We start from the raw sequence: 13,872 nt of genomic DNA, 5'->3' as shown, positions 1-13,872 counted from the left end.
CACCGGTGAAGGCAGAAATGAACAAAGGCCCAGGAATCACTACTATAATGTATTTTCTAGGTGGGTCATTCAAGGCAGCCTCGCACAGATTTAGTCACCCCTCGGAGGACAGCATCTACTTTCTGTGAGGTTGTGCTGCTTCTGGGAACTGTGATAGCACAAGCACCCAAATATTTCATGCCTGGCAAAACCAGTCCATGCCTACACTTCCCCACATCATTTCAAGTTTGGGATGTGGCAGCTGGGCATGCACCAGAAAGAAGCAACCACAGAGCCTGAATGCTCCCCAAGTTTGGGAGTGCTCAGATCCCTGCATTTGCTTCAGTTTCCTCTCTGGCTTGGGCTGGGAATGTTTGTGCCAGCAACCTAGAGAAGAAAATGAAGTCCATTGCATACAGATGCTTGGCCAGCTCTCAGTAATGAAACACGTCTTTATCGTCCACAATTTTTGATTTAAGGAAAGGGGCAAAACTGCCCACAGTTTGCAGAGAAAATAAAATATATAAAAAAAGAAGCAAGCCCCAATGCTTAGGTTGTGAAATGCAGCTTCCTCGGGACAATAAAGACGTGTTTCATTATGGAAAGTGGCCGACCATCTGTGCACATTTGACTCGTATCCCTCAGATCTGGGAAGTAACAAGGCCAGTTTTACACTCACTTCGCTGACTGTAACTGCGCTGACGTGTCTGACTTTGTAAACACTGCCAGCGTTTTTGGAGCGAGGAACACATGCCTCCCGCTCCTCCGGGCACGCTCCTTCCGCGGGGCGTGCGGAGCCATCCTGCTCCCCTCCCATGGGGCAGAGACCTGGAGCACGCTCTGCATCACCCCAAAAGGCTGTGTCCTGTGTGCCTGGCAGCTGCTGGGATCCTGCACTCATCCTGTGCATGCTGCTCCTCTCTCTGCTCTGCTCAGACAGATTTTCAGGCAAGAGAGAGGTGCTGGATGGATACACCAGGAGATGGGTGCTTCCCACCAGTAGGTAGCACATGGTACTGAAGGTGCCCATGCCATCCCTGGTCCTCAGCGCTGCCCCTCCACTGCCTGAAGATGCTCAGGCATTTGGTCCTTGCCTGTCCTGCTGAAGGAGCAGCCCTCGTGCTGAAAAATAGACAGAAAGGGACATCCAACACAGGCAGAGATGGGAAGGAAGGGCTGCAGCCTGGCGCTGCACGCTCAGAGCTGCTGCCTCTGGCAGCCAGCCCCTGAGTGACGGTCACCAGGCAGCCTGCACTGGTGCCTATTGCCAGGGGATGGGCCCTGCCATGGGATGTGGCTCCTAGGGGACACATCAGAAGGGTGTCTTGAGTAAAATGCAGGATGGAGCTGAAAGCAAGACGCTCTGAGGCTGGCTCAATCTCAGATGTCAGGTTCTTCACGACATAGGAGGTTTCACCTCTCATAACTCTTCTGTTGAAGGCCAAACCTTTACATAGATCTCTGGCTTTTATGTTTTAAACATATCCATTTACATTTGCTCTGCAGTCTGTCTGTCCATCTCTCTCTGATGCTTCCCATGGATATCCAAGCACCAAGACTGCCACTGGTTAGGAAAAAGACCTCCAATTTCAGGATAGAGAGAGCTCTGGGAAGAGTCGATACCTACCAACATGATTGAAGATGTACCAAAATCCACGCAGGCTGATCCAAAATCCATCAAAGACAGCATAAAGTCTCCAGCTGTGACCACCAGCCCTTGGATCACGTCCTAAATGAAGCCATGTGAACTATCTGCGGACAGAAGAAACACAGCCCTGAGTGCGCGATGTGGCAAAGATGTGATGTTTCCCAAACAGCGGGAAAACTGATTTTTATTTTAAAAAAGAAAAAAAGAAAAGGAAGAGAAAAAAAATCAGAGGAGTAGAGAGCAGAGCAGGCTTCCCCCGCGCCTGTTAAGCACAGCTCAGGAAGGGTAATACACTACCAGGAGCCCTCATTTCTAAACATGACACGAGGAGATGGAATTGGTGTTTACACAGTCATTTTAGGGAAGGAAGAGAGTTTAATTTCAACAGCACCCCACCTACACGTGTGCCTGGATATCATTATTGGCAGGTGCATGTAATCACAAAAACACCAATCAAATAATAAAAACATTAAGTTTCAGCTCAAGATCAAAGGAGCGAACCAAAACCTCTCCCCTGGCTCAGCCCGACGTGTCAGCCACATGCCTCAATACCTTCGGCTTCGAGATCACTCATTCCTCCGAGGCACATGTGTTCAGGTTGCTGAGAAAGCTGAGGAGCTTCTCTTCCTGGGCCCTCACCTGTGAAATCAGCCGGCAGCAGCATTCCTGGGAGTAAGGCTGTGAAACCGAGCTAAGGGAAAATTCAGGATGGGGAGATCTTGTAAAGTGCCGTAGGCAGCAGCCCAAGCTCAGGTAATGAATACGGGTGAGCAGACATCCAGCCATGCCCTCTGAGGGTTTCCCTTACCTCTGTGGGGACAGAGGTGGCTGTGCAGGCTGGCCAGGGCCAGGGCCAGGTGACAATGCAGCGTTATTAAAAACAGGAGAGGCAGTAGCACAGGACTGGCCAAAAATAGAAGTCCTTCCTAGGCTGCGGTAATATGCCAATGTTTAGGTCATTTGAAGTCTAGATTAGATAAGGAGTTGAAGAAGACATGGCCTGGATCAATCCTGCATAAAGTCCCCAGGGGGAATGCTTGAGATAGGATTTAATAGCTTTCTCCCCAATTCTAATTTCCACTAAATCAAAGGCTTCGTGCCTGCCAAAACCAGAAGGCAAGGGTTTTTTGAAATGCTTGGTTAAACTCTCCCCTCACTTGCACCGCGAGAAGCATGGATTTAATTCCCTGGCTATCACTGGTGCTCACCCAGGGCCTTTGGTGCTGGGGCAGGGTCCTGCCCGACATCCCCTCCCTGGCCCCTGCTCAGGCTCTCGGGGTCTCGTGTCCATGGGATGCACAAAGCAGCTGCCCCTCGCTCTGGGAAGGTCAGCTCCTGTCCCCCGTGGGCCGTGGTGCAATGTGACTTTCCTGGGGTTTTGTTCTTTCCAAATTAACTAGCTCCTGGCCACTGCACGGTGTTTTCCAGTCACTAAATTGCAGCTGCTTGGCATAGTGTGTCCAGACAAGCGAGTTAAACAAGAAAGAGAGCAAGAGATTTGTGCGCTCAGAGTCCAGGTCAACAGTGGTTTATTAAGTCCCATTAACCATATGGTCACGATTATAATAAAAGTCTGAGTTATGGCCAGTGACATGTGTAACCCCCCCTGAAAACCCGATATATATATATATATATATGATGGGTGTAGAGTCAGTGTGAGCTCAGAACTATATCACAGTGCTTTTTAACCCTTTCTGGTCCCCAGGGAAAAGGCAGAAAGACACAGCCACAACCCAGTTATGTCTGATAACTCTGCAGCATGGCAAACCCTGAAGGTACAGCCTCTCCTGCTGCTGCCGCCCCTTCCTTCAAGGGCTCACTGCAACCATGAAGCTTGGGAGGCTGCTCCTCCACCACCAGACTGCGGTCACGGGGATTCTTCTCCACCTACCTGATGAAGTACCCGCGTGGCTCCAGAGGGTTGCCCAAGCCGCGTGGCTGTAATTCAGAGCAGAGTTTGGCCCTGCCTATTTCTGAGTAGCCTTGCATGGGCTGGCTGTGAACTGAAGCACCTGCAGGCTGACCCTGCGGGTGAGAAAATGCTCTTGATGCTTTGAGGACATCACATCGCTTTGGTGCCCACCACGGGGAGCGCTCGCAGTGCTCTGCTGGCATGGGGACTTTTGACACACGAGATGCAGAGGTTCTCCAACTATTTCACGGGTCAAAGAGCCGACGTAAAACGAGCCACGGGCAAACATGGGTGACGAAGAAGGAAGTAGGAAGAAGCAGTGAACTTACTGAGGTGTTTTCCTGGCCAGGCCAGAGTAAACAACAAACGGGACCAGCCCCCAGTGAGATAACTGCAAGCCAATTCTCACCCTGCCCTGTCCTGCCGAGTGGCTACTGAGCTGGAGAGGTTGTCCTCTCTCCATGCTTCCCCCTTAGCTTTTTCTCTTGACCATAAGCAATGACATTATAAAAGGCCACATCTGGGCCTGTTCTCCGCTCAGACCCCTCATCACCCCACAAAGCAAGCACCACAGCCTACATGTGCCTCAGCCACGTCCCCATCCAGCCTTTCTTTGGACACCCTGCACGTCCAGCCTCAACCCAAAGTCCTACCTAGTGACCTACCCCTTCACCCCCTTCTCAAACACCCCACCCGCTTCAGCAGCTTCCTAAATATCCATCCCGAGGAGTAATTTGCCTCAGGGACACCAGCTCTGCTGTAGAAAAGGCCTCTGTCAGGAGCTCACCTCACCTTTCCATCACCGGCAGCCCCGCAGCTTCAGACAGCAAAGCCCAGGACATAAATACAAATTTGGCCGAGACAGCATTGGAAAGTGCCGGACGTGCAAAGAAATGACCTAAAAGGTAAAAGTCAAAGATAAATAAGAACAGTCCGTGTAAACTGTGTGCTCATCTTAACAATAAACAGAGCGGCTGCCGCGGGGGAACTTGAAAGGGCTGCGCTCGGCCAAGATGAATGGTTTGCTGAGCCTGCTCCGGGCTCCGTCCGAGGGGCTCGGCATGAGTAATTGGGTGCGAGAAGCGCTTGCTCACTAGGGCCGGAGCAGGCCTGTGCCGAGGAGGGGGAGTGCGTAATGACCGCGCGGGTTATTTATGGCTTCGTTTGCTCATTAGCTTGGCATCACCTTCAGTCTCCAGCCGCAGCACGTGACGGCTTTGAACTGGCGCCCCGGGTGTGGCGGGCGCTGTGACACGCGGTTTTGATGTGTGCCCCGCAGCTCCCGTAGGATTTCCGCTCAGCCCCGCCGTCCGGCCGAGGATAAATCACCCTCCCCTCCCCGCAGCAGCTCCGGGGCTTATTGGCATTATCTATCATTGTAGAGTCCTCGTCCGGACGTGCGCGAGCTCACCGTCTCTCAACAGTGAGGGCAGGGTTTCAGCGTGCCGGGAGAGCTGAAGCACGGCGAGCCAAAGCCTCGTGGGCTTCCCCAGGCCGGCCATCCATCACCGGCAGTGTGTGAGACTGGAGATGGGTTGTGGGATGCAGTGCTGGAAGGGCTGGCTCCGAGGGGAGATGCAGCAGGGCTGGCTGGGCTCATGCACCTCCGATCTCCTCAGTGAGGAGAAATCTCCCTCACGGGAGCTCCCCGGCCTTGGCAGCGCCGGGACAGAGGACAGAGGACACTGACAATTAGGGTGAATGTCAGGGGATGTTCATGTGTCCATCTAGTTCTTCTGAAAACAGGAGCCTGCAGAGAAATTGTGAGTTCAGGGACACCAACATCAGCCCAAACAGCTGCAGAAATGCCAGTCCACTGCCTGCAACACTGATCTACAGCAGAGACCTTTGTCTAAGTAGGCTTTGTCTGTGTCCATGCTAATGGCTTCCCAGGGCATACTGATGTGTGTGAGCATCGGGAAAAGAGATACTGGTAGAAATGGTCACGTCATCAGACTTGTGGATAGGTAGAACAAGTTCCTGATCTCACATATCCTATTGATAAGTATAAAATAATGGAATGAGAACTCAGGTAAATGAAACCCTTCTCTTCCTCCTCTTGGAAACACCAGCTAGTTAGCACAAGCCAATGCAAACAAGCAAACCTTTCAACATGCACTAAAAGGCTTTCGGCTCAGCTGGGAGGAACCTCAAGAGACCTCTACTGAGCAATTCCCGTGCTAAGACATGGAAATCTGGAGACCAGAGGCAAGAACCCTTCAGAAACTGCTAGGTATTGGGAGAGAGCTCATGACTTTAGCCTGGATCAAACACAGGAGGTCTAACACAACAGAGAACATCAGTAAAAGATTGATTTGTCAGTGATGATGAGGAAGTCCTGGATGGTGGATGTGATGGGCATTAGAAGATAAGAAGTTATTTTTAAAGCTGCAGACCCATTTGCAAATATCATGTGGGTTTTCTGTGGGTACCCACCCAGGAGGCATCACCCCAGCTTCTCTGGAGACAGGCAGAACTGCAGCGTTCCCAGACATTGTTCTGAGCATCCACCCCTGCAGAACTGCCCAGCAAATGCCTCCGTAGCGTCACTGGCAGTTTGCAAGCTCCAGATAATGCTGAAGCTTAACCACCTCCCCTAATTTCTCCCTGACTCCCTTCCCACCTCCCCATCCCATCTCCGTGCAACACAAGCAGCAGATCTCCCTTCTCAGGGCTGTTTTCCCAATTTTTGCCTGTGATGCTCTGTTCTGGCATATGCCCCACACATGTCCACAGAACTCAGCTCCTGGGGCTCCTGGGGCTGCAGGCAGGGGGGCGGCTGCATGGCATGGATGCCATTATTAACCCATATTAACACACCTCCTCCCCGGGCCACGAAACTGGATGTCTCCAAAATGCTCGGGGGTCAGAGGGGCTCTCTGTGGCTTCTCCTGCGCTGGCTGGCATGACCATAGGGAAAGGCAAAGCCAGATTTTTCAGGGGCTGCTCCTTTCCCTTCTCGCTAGCCGCCAACACACCCAGCGTGTCCGTGCTGGAGCTGTGCAGGCAGAGCGTGGATGCAGTGCCCAGGCACCCTGAGCCAGGAGGGGGTGAGGAGCCCCTCAAAGCCCGGAGGAGCAGAGCCCTCCAGCTGAAAACCCAAGTGCACCTTTGCGATGCTGAATGACAGACACATTAAAGGCATGCATTTCAGCTCCTTGGAGCCAGATGCCTCCTCCTTCCTCCGCCGGGCAGAGATCCGGCTCAGCATGGAGTATTCTCTCCCATTTCCTAGGGATGTCAGTCAAAGCCAGGCTCTTGGAAGTTCAAGCGTGGCCAAAAGGAAGCAGATTTCAAAACACACCCCTCCCTCCGTTCCCCCCTTCCTCGGCCTTTTGTTTCCAGTTCCCCCTCCTCCCATCAAAGACAGAAACAAGAAAAGATTCTGGAGTCACCAAGCCATGATCTATCATTCTTTCAGGGGAGTTTCTTCTAATATTAATCAACACAAGCCTCTCTCTCCCTGCCTCCTCTGCCCCAAGGGAGCAGCGGGCTTGGAAAGCTCAAGCGGGTTTCTGATGGGTCTTGCGGCAAAATTCCTCAGTTCTCAGCTGGAGCAAGATGGTGTTGGGGCAGTTGCCAGGCTTTCTGAGATTTTTGGAAGATAAATGAGATTCACTGCCTCTTGCCTAGTGCCGTGAATACATAAGACACCCAGAAACTCTGTTGTTTTCTGCAAAGCGACTGGCTTCTCCATCCCATGAATGAGAGCCAGGATCCCCGCATCCCTGCCATCGTCCCCAGCGAAGAAGGTGAGGCTCCGGCCGGCAGCTGGTGACACTTTCTGTGTTTTGCTTCTCGGCCCTGGACCAGACTGCAGAAGTGTAAAGATTATCCTAAATACGTCAGCTGCTGACAGACCTCCAGGGGTGGTCTCCCAGTAACAGAGGGTGAGAGTAGAGTTTCTCAAGCCACTTTTTTCCCTTTCAGTTCCCTCCCCTCAGTCGCTCAGGGAGGGCCAGCAGAGCAGGACAGGAGCAGGCCGCTCCCTGCCTGCGCCTGGTGGTGACAGCTTGGGACAAGAGGCAAGCTGGGGCTGTTTGGAGGGTGCAGAGGGACTGAAGCGAGGTGTAGAAGTTGCCTCATCCTGCAGTCTCTCCCCTCAGTGCTGTATGAATGCCCCTGGTGCTAATCCCTGCAGATGAACTAAAGAATGTCCCCTCTGGTTGCCAAGTGGGACACTCCCATCTCTGCAGTTTCTTGGAGACATTGGTTGGCCTCCCTTCTGGCCAGGGTTCAGGTCCCAAATAGCAAGATCTCCCAGCTCCTCCTTACCAAGAGGTAAAGCAGGTGGCCAGTCAGCGTTCAGCCTCCCGGGGAAGAAAGAATGCTTTTGGGTTTCCAGATAATCTTAGAAGGGTCTCTTCTCCCCTCTGTATCTGGCTCCCATGCCATGCCCTTCACTGGGGATGGATTCCTTTTTGCTGTGCCTATCAACGCTGATTTGTCTGTTTTGCAGAACATCCCTTGCAAAACCTCACGCTCATGCTGTTAATATAATTTTGCTGCTAGTTTTACTCCAGGCCATTAAAACCATGGTGAAGGTTGTTGGGAATTGGCATAATTGTTCGATCTAAGCTTGCTTTAAGCAACCAGGGGTAGGCCTCAGAAATCTCAGGGCCTGCTGTAGCTGAGCAAACCAAGCTGCCAGAGTAACTGTGAGAAGCTCCCACTGCAATGACTCCCACATCACCCAATTAAGGAACTCAGAAAATATTGTTACCAGCAGCTGGCCTCAAGGACTAGGTCTACGTGACCGCTAATCACAAAGGGGGTTGTTTTCCTAACTTCTAATCAAAAGGGGGGTTCTTTTCTTGCAGGTGGTGTTATTTTCTTAACGGTTTGTCTGAGTGCTTTTGACCAATAATCTTGTGTGAAACACTGTCCACCCCTGTAAAATTCACTATAAAAGTTGGGCTATACGGGCAATAAAATGGAAGCATGATCTGACTCGGCTGGTGTCTGTCGTGCTTTCGTCCGTGCTTCGCAACAAATGGCGCCCGAACAGGCTGAGACCCGAACTGGACCTGAACAGGACATCGCAGCGGGAGACCTGAACAGGGCCTGAACAGGACATCGCAGCGGGACAGACATCGCACCGGAGCAGGACATCGCAGCACCGGAGCAGATATCGCAGCCGAGCACGGACATCGGCGCGGCGCCGGGACCAGTGCCGCCGGGGACCAGCGGCGCCGCGACATCACAGCGCCGAGACTGAGACATCGGAGCGGCGCGGGACATCGGACTGGACATCAGAGCGGACATCGCACCGGCGCTGCACCTGACCAGACACCGAGCCGCAAACACTGTACAAAGGACTCACGGTAAGACACGGGGAAAGGAAACCGTGGGGAGCGTGGGAAAAGATCCGCGGGGAAGCGCGGGAAACGGAACCGCGCAGGGACGCGGGAAAAGGAGCCGCGGAAAACGCGGGACATTGAAATAATCGCGGTGCGATGCGGGACATCCGAGATGGAGTTGCTACGGGAGACCAGAGGCGTCAGTGGACAACGGTAGTCGACTCTCACCGTGTGGCGAGTCGGCACAGAGCAGAGGGACGGACATCAGGACCCTGCAGCCTGTCTGACGTAACCATGGAGGCAGCAGCGGCTGTGCAGCTTCTCTCTAGCATTCCTTTTCTAAGAGGTTTACCTTGCAATGCAAAAAAGACTATTCGTCCCCAGATCGGTGTTATAACTATGTTTCTGGATAACATTCCGTGGGGTTGCCACATTCTACAGACTATTAATGACGAATTAGCTCTATTGCGGGGCAGGAGTGCAGAGACGCAGATTACACTGCCAAATGACCACCGGCAGGCTGTTTCACAAACAGCTTCTAAGGTTGCAGCTGGCACTGCCTGCAGCCGTATAGCAGACGTTACACTCTCTTTCCTAACTAGTAATCATGTGTCTCATCCATTTGTGGTGAATGGTCAGTGGCAAAAAGAAAAGGGGGAGAGTAAGGGGCGACAAAGACAGAAACAGTACCAGGAGGATGCCACTGACACTAACAGCACGGGTAATAGGAGTAGTATAAGTGACACGGGTGTGGGGCGGTGGCGGGCGCTGCCGCGCTGCGGGGCACTCTGCCTGCTGCTTGCCCTCGCCGGCCTGTGCACTGCTGCCGACGGTGCTAGAGCAAAATGTGAAGACTGCTCAGATGGCAGTGATGAGAGTGCTTGTGTGAAGAAGACGTGTGCTGAATCTGACTTTGTGTGCAACAGTGGTCAGTGTGTGCCAAATAGATGGCAGTGTGATGGGGATCCGGACTGTGAAAATGGGTCTGATGAGAGTGCTGAGCTGTGTCATACGAGAACATGCCGGGTAAATGAAATCAGGTGTGGTCCTCAGTCAACCCAGTGTATCCCAGTGTCCTGGAAATGTGATGGTGAAAAGGACTGCGACAGTGGAGAAGATGAAGAGAGTTGTGGCATTGTGACTTGTAGTGCAGCAGAATTCACATGCAGTAGTGGGCAATGTATTTCCAAAAGCTTTGTCTGCAATGTTCAAGATGACTGCAGTGATGGTAGCGATGAGTTGGAGTGTGCACCTCCTACCTGTGGTGTTCATGAGTTTCAGTGCAAGAGTTCTACCTGCATCCCTATCAGCTGGGTGTGTGATGATGATGCTGACTGCTCCAACCACTCGGATGAATCTTTGGAGCAGTGTGGCCGCCAGCCTGCACCTCCAGTGAAGTGTGCTACGAGTGAGGTGCAGTGCGGCTCAGGTGAATGTATCCACAAGAAGTGGCGATGTGATGGAGATCCTGATTGCAAGGATGGAAGTGATGAAATTAACTGCCCTTCTCGGACCTGCAGGCCAGACCATTTCAGATGTGAAGATGGGAACTGTGTCCATGGGAGTAGGCAGTGCAGTGGTGTGAGAGACTGTCTGTATGGCACTGATGAAGCAAACTGTAACAATGTTATTCAGTGTTCTGGACCTGGCAAATTCAAGTGCAGAAGTGGAGAATGCATAGATATCAATAAAGTGTGTAACCAGCAGAGAGACTGCAAGGACTGGGGTGATGAGCCCCTGAAGGAATGCATCATAAATGAATGTGACTCTCCAGCTGGGTTTGAGTTTGTAGACAAGAGAAACTGTGGAGATATTGATGAACGCCAAAACCCTGGTATCTGTAGTCAAATCTGTATCAACCTGAAAGGTGGCTACGAATGTGAATGTAGCCGTGGATATCAGATGAATCCTGCTACAGGAACCTGGAAAGGGCCATACAGGTATAGAAATACAAATAACACCTGTGATTACAATGACGCTGCTAAGCAGGGTTTAGGGGCTTATAGCATGGAGACAAGGGGTAACAACTACAGTGTTTGGAACAATTGTACAGCTTTGGCCTTACCTCCTGATGTTTTTCTGATTTGTGGTGATAGGGCCTGGCAAGGTATTGCTGCAAATGCTATCAGATGTCCATGTTACTTAGATAAACTCATTGTATTTGCTCCTAGCTTGTTACAGTTGCATGAGATCACCAGACATAAATGGGCATTGCTTGCACCGGATTGCAATGATAATGTTGAATTGTGTGGGGTTGCAGCTAGAGCGGCATTGGCAATTTTAGTGCCTGGAGTGGCATCTGCAGCCGCACGTAACAACTGCTCGGCTGCAGGGATCGGCTGTGGTGTGGACGCCCCTAGGTGCACCCTGAGCGTTTTGTTCGGAGGGGACTCCACTCTCAGCCGCTCACCACAGGAGCAAAGATCTCCTGAAACTGCAGACAAACAGTATGTTTTCAGCTGCTGGAGGGATACTAACTGGAGTGTTAATAATTGTATGTGTTATTCTTAAATGTCCAGGTATTTTGTGTTGAAAGTATTTGTGTAAGGGTAAGGTTTTAAAACAAAGTGTTGCAAGTCATTTCACGAGGAACACAATGAGAGACAATACTTGTTTGTTTGCTTATCATTCTAAATTATGTTCTTGTGGTATGATTGAGAGTGAGATGTGCCAGAGGCCTCTGGGTGTGCGATTGTGCTCTGTATGTGTGATTGTGCTGTGTACTGTGTGAATGAGAGCGCGCTTTTGCCACAGTGCAGGTTATTGCCTTAGTGCAGGTTTGCCACAGTGCAGGTTATTGCCTTAGTGCAGGTTTGCCACAGTGCAGGTTATTGCCTTAGTGCAGGTTTGCCACAGTGCAGGTTATTGCCTTAGTGCAGGTTTGCCACAGTGCAGGTTATTGCCATAGTGCAGGATTCCGGAATATGGCCCTAGTACAGGTTATCATTGCCATAGTGCAGGATTCCGGGATATTGCCATAGTACAGGTTATTATTGCCATAGTGCAGGATTCTGGGATATTGCCATAGTGCAAGCCAAAAGCATAGGAAATTGGTGCCGGCAAAAAAAATCATAGAGAAATGGATTTATTACAGCGCTTTTTAGAAAAAACGGGGAATCAATTGTAAGCAACTAGCAGAACGAGTTGCGATCGGTCGAGCAAAATCAAGTTTCACTAGTACGGAGTCATTGTTTGAAGTAGCCACTTGGAGAAATTTAAGGGAATGTACTGTTTAGACCTTTTCAACTCACAAATTCATTACTTTCCTGAAAGAGCACATGAGAAAGAGTCAATATGGTATCAATCCTTTCAATCAATGGTTCACTGATTTGTTTGAAACAATGCATAGATGGTTACTGGGATTAGTCAAAGGGGGATTAAGGATTCTGTTCATTGTGGTGTCAATCATCATTACACATAGTATTATGTTAAATGTGGTTAAAGGGTTACTTGCAAAATGTTATAGGGATTTTGAAGTGGTGCCGGGAACAGGTACCCAGTGGATCACTGCAAAGTGGACTGAAGCAGTTTTAGAATCTGCACACGCTGAAGACGACCATGAAGAGGTTCCTGATAATCATTCTGACAATGACGTGGGCTGTGACACCCTTTGATCACCATCAAGTGATTAGGTTTAAGTGTGTTACTATTAGATTGTGTTACCATTAAGTGCTTACAGTAATTGTAGTGTTATTAGGGTTAAGTTATATAGTTGTGTTATGTTATGTATTTGACATCTGCTGTAAAACCAAGTACTGCTTGTACAAAAAGAAAACGGGGGAATTGTTGGGAATTGGCATAATTGTTCGATCTAAGCTTGCTTTAAGCAACCAGGGGTAGGCCTCAGAAATCTCAGGGCCTGCTGTAGCTGAGCAAACCAAGCTGCCAGAGTAACTGTGAGAAGCTCCCACTGCAATGACTCCCACATCACCCAATTAAGGAACTCAGAAAATATTGTTACCAGCAGCTGGCCTCAAGGACTAGGTCTACGTGACCGCTAATCACAAAGGGGGTTGTTTTCCTAACTTCTAATCAAAAGGGGGGTTCTTTTCTTGCAGGTGGTGTTATTTTCTTAACGGTTTGTCTGAGTGCTTTTGACCAATAATCTTGTGTGAAACACTGTCCACCCCTGTAAAATTCACTATAAAAGTTGGGCTATACGGGCAATAAAATGGAAGCATGATCTGACTCGGCTGGTGTCTGTCGTGCTTTCGTCCGTGCTTCGCAACAGAAGGTGCTTCAGTCTTCCAGGAATTGTCACAGGCTCTCCTGACTTCAGGGGCCTTGCCATGCTCCCTCCCAACTACACTTGGATTTCTCCAGCACTTGGCTCTGGTCTATCCTTTCTTTTCTTGTTTTGTTAGTTTAAGCATCAACAGCCATGAAGGCACTAAGCAATTGTCTTACTAATCCTCCTGATGGCCTTAAAAGCACAGCAGACAAGAGGGAGAATGAAAGGAAACCTTCCAAAACCCCACATGAGAACCTGGGTGCTGAAGCATAAGTGGACCGCACCACCCCTGAGAGATCTCCTTGCGGGAGTCAAAACCAAGCCACAACAGGGCTGGCATCCAGAGAATTTGCTGAAAAAATAATACAATTTTCTGACCAGTTCTGCTGAGAGCAGAACTATTCAGTCTGATGGATAAAAATGGTGACCTGACCCTCCTCCAATGCCAAGGGTAGGGCCTGCCGTTAAACCAGACCCATGTTAGTCCTCCAACTGGGGTGCAAAAGTCATCTTCGTAGACCTCGTAACAAGCCCTTCAATACATGCTATCAATGATAAGGAATCCTGATTGCCAGAACACTCTTGCCATATTTTATTCAATATTTTCCTCACTCTACAAGGAGATGATTTCACATTCCTTGATTTCTCATTTTCACTGTCGAGGCTTTGCCCTGGGCCACCAACTCAAAGTGAAGTTGCGCTGGCACACGTGAGGAGAGCTCGTTGCAGCTTTGCCAGAGGAACCCTCACCTCCGTGCTAAATATAAATATTTTAATATACATACATAGTGAATATACCAGT

At 50.3% G+C, this 13,872-nt stretch overlaps 1 protein-coding gene across 1 annotated transcript; it reads left to right on the top strand.

Annotated features, from left to right (window-relative positions):
- Positions 1–8,700: 8,700 nt before the first annotated feature.
- On the top strand, positions 8,701–13,027 carry LOC311437131 (uncharacterized protein). The gene has a single exon (XM_084519990.1). The coding sequence runs from the start codon at positions 8,996–8,998 to the stop codon at positions 11,348–11,350; it is 2,355 nt and encodes a 784-aa protein (XP_084376116.1). The 5' UTR covers positions 8,701–8,995; the 3' UTR covers positions 11,351–13,027.
- Positions 13,028–13,872: the final 845 nt, after the last annotated feature.

The sequence above is a fragment of the Aythya ferina genome, assembly GCF_964211825.1.
Source record: "Aythya ferina genome assembly, chromosome: 5".
Lineage (NCBI taxonomy): Eukaryota > Metazoa > Chordata > Aves > Anseriformes > Anatidae > Aythya > Aythya ferina.
The sequence above is the reverse complement of the archived record's forward strand: the minus strand, read 5'-3'. Positions and strand labels throughout refer to the sequence as shown.